We start from the raw sequence: 6,398 nt of genomic DNA on the forward strand, positions 1-6,398 counted from the left end.
CTACACTGGCATAAATCACTGTTGTGAATATTTCATTCACTTTTAGTCTTCACTTTAAGCTTTGAATTCTCGGAAAAAAAAACTTTTGTTAGAGCTCCTGGCAGGATCGCCATGTTATGTAAGGAGGGTAAGGTGATACAAATGAGACATCTAACACAAAGTGCTTGGTGCATGTTTGTCAACATCTGGCACCCATCAAAGAGGGTCAGTGTTAAACACAACACGGAAAGCAACTGCTGACTTCAAAGTGTCACAGAATGTGGGCCACAAGAAGGTCGCCCAAGAAGTAGAACATAAATAATTTGTTACTGACTCAAGTGTTGTAATTTGAGTCAGCGTTAAATGATACGTTGCATGTGTCGACCCACTACAATGGAAGCTAAGGCGTAAAAAGAGGTTTGCAATTGCCTCAACAATTAAGCCTTCAGGCCGAGGGGGATGACACTTCGCGATTTGAACGAAATCGTGCCAAATCGCACCACATTCCTTCATCCTTGCTCATCTTACCTTCATCGCGGTCTTTTTTGCTCATCGCGCCCAAATCGCGCCAGATCGCGCTCATCGTGTACATCGTGCTCAGATCGTGCTCGAATGAAATTTTTCATTCATGCAGTCAGGGTTGCCATAAAATATTCGTTCCAGCAGTTTTCCATGAAACTGGCCGCACTGTTGAAATGTTTGTTTTTATGATTTCGAGCAGTCCAAAAAGGTAAATAAACACAATATTTTTTCGGGACGGATTGCCGCCGCTGCCTGTGCTGAATCTTTATTCCCGCGTTCCGTGAACCAGAACCGGAAAATGTTTTCTGCCGGAAGTTTTTTGTTGAGTTTGAGCTGAAGCCTGCCAATTTCGGTATTTGTTTATTATTTACATAAAAAGCTAATAAGCTAATTTGATTAAAACAATGATTATTTTCGTAGATTCAATTTTTTCGTTTTCGGGGGACTGCAACTGCACGCCTAACTGCTACTGCTAACGAGCCGATAGAACTCTGGACCGGTGTTTTTGCAGGGCCATACGCACGAGCCAAAAGCCGGAAACAGGTTTCGGAAGCGAGAGACAGATTCACCGGAACGAAGAGGACGATTGTGGTTAGGAAAACTTTTGAGGACAAGCAACAACAGTAGTCAGTTCAGCAGGAGTGAGCAGGTTGGCTACACACGCCTCTTCGCCGGAGTCCCACCGAGCGATGCCACGCGCTGGTCATCGTGTCACAACCCTCGACGGCAATGGCGACGAGTGCCATCGGTAGAGAATCATTGCAGATGCGCACTTCCGGACCGGTGAATCGACGGGGGCCTTTCCGTCGAAGGTGTTGCCAACCACTCGGCCACCACTGCTGCTAGACTCGGCCGGATTGACCAGCACTTCGGGCTTGACGGAACGGGCCGCGGCTAGCCCAATTCAGGGGGCCTTTAGAGCGAATCAATGAAAGCCTGCAGGGCAGCCTTGCCAATCAATAAGATGTTCTTGGTCGACCCAGGAATGATGTTTCCGAGAGTAGGCGATCGCGTGTAAAGACTTCTCTTGCATGCTTTCAAAAGCTAATTTACTAAAACAATTTTTATATTCGTAGATTTGATATTTTTTTTCTTCGGAGACGGAACACGAACTGGAGGTCAACTGCACGTTCACTTGATGCTTCTAATCCGGTTGATTACTGGACCAAGCTGACGTTTCTGATCAACCATACGCATGAGCCAAGAGCCGGCCACATCAAGTACATGCTTCTTATTTGGGCATGTCCCTGGAAAAGGTGCGCACTTTTTGGGCGGGTGCACTTTTCGAAAACCCTCCGTAAATGCAGAAACCGGTTTCAGATGGTTGTCATCCAAAGAAGGCAGGATTTCTCACTCGGACCCAGTGGACCAAGTACATGGCCGGGCAGCGGTCGAAGAAACATTGCGACATCGCGCACGTTCTGGGCGTTGACGTTGTCGTTGCGCCTCTCCAACTCGTGCAGCGAAATCCGGCGGACACAGGCGCACAGGATCTGGCGGTTAATGTCCTCGCAGAACGGCGTCGAGCCGTCCAGCGGCAGCACCATGTTCGTTATTCACAGGTTCGGTCAACTTCGCTGTCGATAACCAATGCATTTCTGCAAGCTTGTTTTGCAGGTCAAACACCGTGTCATCGTACTATAGCGGATCGTACATGAAGAAGATGCCCCGGTGTCCTTGTCCTGTCCTGTCCTTGCTGAACAACTGGGAGCTGTGGCACAGGTTTTCCTCGGCGAGCTTTGATGCGTTGTTGGCGCCACCATCCTATGAGCGATCCCACGAGCTGATTAGCGTGTTGGGAATCATCAGCGTAACATTGTCCTAGTCGATCCAGCCGCAATCCTTGACGGCACTAGCGACGTGCGCCAGCTGTAGCGAATCATCCCAGACGTGCACTTCCGATCCAGTGAATTGGCGGAGGTCCGTCCGTCGAAGGTGTTGCCAACCATTTCGGGACTAAACTCGGCCAGTTAATATAAGGAATATGTGTGTGTGATATTGTGACAGTGTTACTTACAAAAATTAATAAATTTAATATTCACGAAATTCTTTATTCGAATTGCATTTTCACAAAATTAAAAGCGAAATATTTCACGTTTTAGTAGTTGTTTAGATTTTTAGATCGAGCTGCTGCTTGACCGATCAGATTTGTTTAAACGGATGCACCAGTGCTATCTGCCGCTCGAACTGCACTTTTGGACGGCCTTGAAATCTGGGAGATTTTTTTCCCTCAGAACTGCAGAACAGCAGCGAAGCGGACGATTTCTTCATCAGTCTCACCTCTACGGGTCTAACGTCGTCAGCTGGCAAGCTGAAAGCCACACTGCTTGGCGGCGGCTATATTAAGGATACCAACCGCGTCGTCCTCGATCGGCGACGACTTACCGGACGTAACCAGCTGGTTTCGGTGGTCGGCCCAGCGCGTCTTGCAGAACGAGTTTATGCCGATTACGTTCACGTACGCGTCAATGTCCTGGCAGCTGAGAATGGCCGCCAATTCATGATGACTGAAAAAACTGCTATCAGATTAAGCAAGATTTGTACAGTGTTGACTTGCTTACCTGCAGCGCAATCGGGATGTCCGTGCAGCCGTTGAGCGCGTGGATTAGCTCATCGATACACTCGACCCAATCGTAATTGTAAATGGCTACCCGCGAACCGTCCACGGCCACCACCAAACCGTCCTTCGGGTTGAACGTCCCGAGCGACTGTGCCAACGTGGGGTAGATTCCGCCGACGCACATGGTTTTGTTCTCCGAGTCTTCAATGTTGAACATCTGCAGATGCTCGTCCGAGCCGTTTTCCATGTCGTGTGCTCCAGGCTTGTGCTGAATGATATTGGACAGGTGCTGGTGTACTTGTACACGCGGGCAGTAGGTTCGACCAGAAGTCGTGCAAGACCTCGCAGAAAACCCACGACAAATCGGCCAGTTCGGCGTCTAAAATTGCACACTTTTCAGATGCCGAACAAGAAGATCAAGAATGTGAGTTACGGCTATCGAGTTGCGCCGGGCTCGCAACGACAGAGTACGCGTGAGTCCTCGCCGTTGGGCAGTCCTTACCCACTGGGCGGTGGCGACGACGATCCGTCCGGATTGGTGGCCGAGCAGCTGATCGGCGGCGTATTCGGCAAGGAGTTGGGCGGGTTCATCATGAACCGTTGATCCACTGCAGGAAATTCTGGTTGCAAAGCGTGTTCAGAGCCTGCTGGTTGAGCAGGTTCTCGTGCTCGGAACTGATGCTGCTGATACTTAAACCAGCCGTGGCCACCGTTACAGCTGCTGCAATCGATACAACCAGACCACTTCTGTTGTTGCTACTGGTTGTTGTCGTGGTGCTTCCTCCACTCGAAATCGAGCTTGAGCTGCATCTGGCCGAGCTGCTACTTCACGAGCTTCCACTGCTACTTCCACCGAAATACTTCTGATCTGGCTCCTCACGGCACTGCTCATGGCCGTGGATCCAGAACTACCAACTCAACCGGCCAGCTCGAGCGATCGTGCGTCCAGCTAACTGATAAGGTTGTTCCTGGTCTGGATGACGTTCGCCGTCACCGATGTTGATGACCGTCGGCGGGTTGGACGAGGACTACATAGGAACCGTATTGTTGGCCGCTGCCGCTACAGTAGAGTTGAGCGCCGCCTCCAAGAAACTTTTGCCAGTGGTGTTGTTGTTGGAAGAGTAGACTTGAGCCTTGATTTCCTCCCGCCAGGCTAAGATTCGAGAGCGACTGCTGCTGGACCTACACGATCTGTTCGGACGTTGGAATCAGAGACTGGAAAAAAACTAAATCAGCGCACGGAACCAAATTCAACCGCAGACCATCAAATTTACCAAGCGTCCACCCGCCACCGGAATTTTTACTAGAAACTCAACTTCGTTCCACGACGACTTCCGGCACAACCTGCGCCGCAGCCACAGGCTCTTTGATTAGGTTTGTTTCCCTAAACTTCAGCGACCAGGACAGGGACCTCATTTTTCTTATCCTCCTGCAACCACTTCCTCCTTCTAGTGTTCTGGGACCTTCTTTCGGCCTTCTCGGCCATGGGAACTGGGGCGGCGACAGAGGGTGTCGCTTGGGCTGGCAAATCAACAGCTACGACTTCCTTGCAGCTTCCTCGCCTTTTACAGGAGTCACTCCGGCTTGAATGGTCGTCTTCGGTGGCGCTCGTCGTGGCGGCAACATCATCGGTTGGCTCTTCAGGAACTTTCTCGCAGCCGCCGTCCTTCTCCTTCATGGCGGCTTTTAGTTATCCTTCCTGAACGAGAAACTTTGGAAGGACCATTTTTTTAGACCTTGATCGCGATCGATGGAGAACTTGGCCTACACAGCCGACGGAATTCCGTGAGTCTGGTTATGGAAGGTTATGATAATCCGGTAGAAAATCCGTTCTCCAACAGTCACTTTTCCCACGTGTTTATTTGGTTATGTTTTCCTCTTCCACTGCTCGAATCGAATTTCAGCAACACCTGTCATTTAGTAGCTGTCAAACTCATTCGAGCAGTGGACAGCTGACATCGCGCGATTTTTCTACAACGCGCTGACATCGCGATGAAATCGTGCCAAAACGCGCTCATTCTTGGCAATCGTGGCAGATCGCTTTCATCGAGGGTCATCGCAGTTGAATCGCGAGCTCATCTCGGGAGTGTCATCCCCCTCGCTTCAGGCACCTAGTTTTGAGTAGGAATCTCGCAATCGACAACGTCAAGGCAATACTGTAGAGCGAACAATTTTATTTATTTAGGCCTGATTTTTCAAATGTTTTATATAAATAATGCACTTGTTGTACCTTATCCAGTAAAAACACAATGAACTTATTTTGCAGTATGCCGAGAATCGCACTACCTAACACTCGTCAGCCAAATCAACCGTAAATTTTGTTTCTTTTTCTGCTAATCGGTTGTGCTGAAATTAGTCGAGCTAGGTATATGCAACTAACTGTGTAAGGATACCAAGGGTACTGGAAAAAGAAAAAAAAATGAAAATTCAGGCTTAAAATATTTACAAAAAAGTTATTTTATGTTTGATAAGCTTAACTCATAAATCAAACATGATACAAGGCATTGAATGAACTCAGAACTAAAAAAAGTAAAAATGTAAAAAAAATAATTACATAACGTGCCGGACATTTCAAGTGGGGGGGAGGGGGGGGGGGGGTTGCGTGACAATGTGTGGCATTAGGGGGAGGGGGTTATTTTTTGCTGATTTAAGTGTGCCATACTTTATGGGCGCCGCATACTAAAAATAATGTTATTATCTTTGTTAAATAAATTAGGGGGATGGGGGTGTGGGGTTGTACGGGTCGGTGCGGTCTGAAATATTGTGAAATATTTCATGGACGACCCCTTTGATCAGTATCCATTGCAATTAAAAGCATTTGGGAGGTGCTGTGCAACAAAGTAACCAAAAGTACCGTGCGCCTTCATTTATACAGTTAAAAAACTGAAAATGACAAAAAAATGAAAATCCCTAGGTGAAATAACCCTCTTAGCTACCTTTCCACGAAAAAGCATTTTAGGTACATTCAACGGGTCCGGTGGTTCAGTGGTTAACGTGGTAGCCTCTAAACCCCAGTATGGCCTGGGTTCAATCCCAGACGGACCCGGTGGCATTTTTCGAGACAAGATTTGCCTGACCACGCCTTCTATCGGATGGGGAAGTAAAAAGTCGGTCCGTAAAAGAGGTTTTGGGTGACTCACCACACATAACCTTCGGACGCCTAGAAATGAGCAGAAACGTGCAACAGAGACCACAAAAGACCCGGGGGTCGTTAAAGTGGATTACTTTGCTTTTTTTTCAACTTCAATAATAATTGCCTTCCGCCATGGCTAGCGACGTGCCTCAACCGGATCAAGCAACTTTTGTACGTGAGCTCCCAGCCGGCATCATCAAAATC

At 48.3% G+C, this 6,398-nt stretch overlaps 1 protein-coding gene across 2 annotated transcripts; it reads left to right on the forward strand.

Annotated features, from left to right (window-relative positions):
* The first annotated feature begins 436 nt into the window (after positions 1-436).
* LOC120426979 (uncharacterized) lies at positions 437-2,597 on the forward strand. 2 transcript variants are annotated; one of them, XM_039591798.2, is made up of 4 exons: positions 437-853; positions 922-1,757; positions 1,822-2,063; positions 2,119-2,597. In XM_039591798.2, exons 2-4 carry the CDS (start codon positions 1,743-1,745, stop codon positions 2,324-2,326), a joined length of 465 nt encoding a protein of 154 aa, XP_039447732.1. In that variant the 5' UTR covers positions 437-853; positions 922-1,742; the 3' UTR covers positions 2,327-2,597. The 2 variants fall into 2 exon arrangements, with proteins under 2 accessions (XP_039447732.1, XP_052562475.1); XM_052706515.1 differs by having other exon boundaries at positions 922-2,063.
* The last annotated feature ends 3,801 nt before the right edge of the window (positions 2,598-6,398 follow it).

This window comes from Culex pipiens, chromosome 1 (assembly GCF_016801865.2).
Source record: "Culex pipiens pallens isolate TS chromosome 1, TS_CPP_V2, whole genome shotgun sequence".
In the NCBI taxonomy this organism is placed as follows: domain Eukaryota; kingdom Metazoa; phylum Arthropoda; class Insecta; order Diptera; family Culicidae; genus Culex; species Culex pipiens.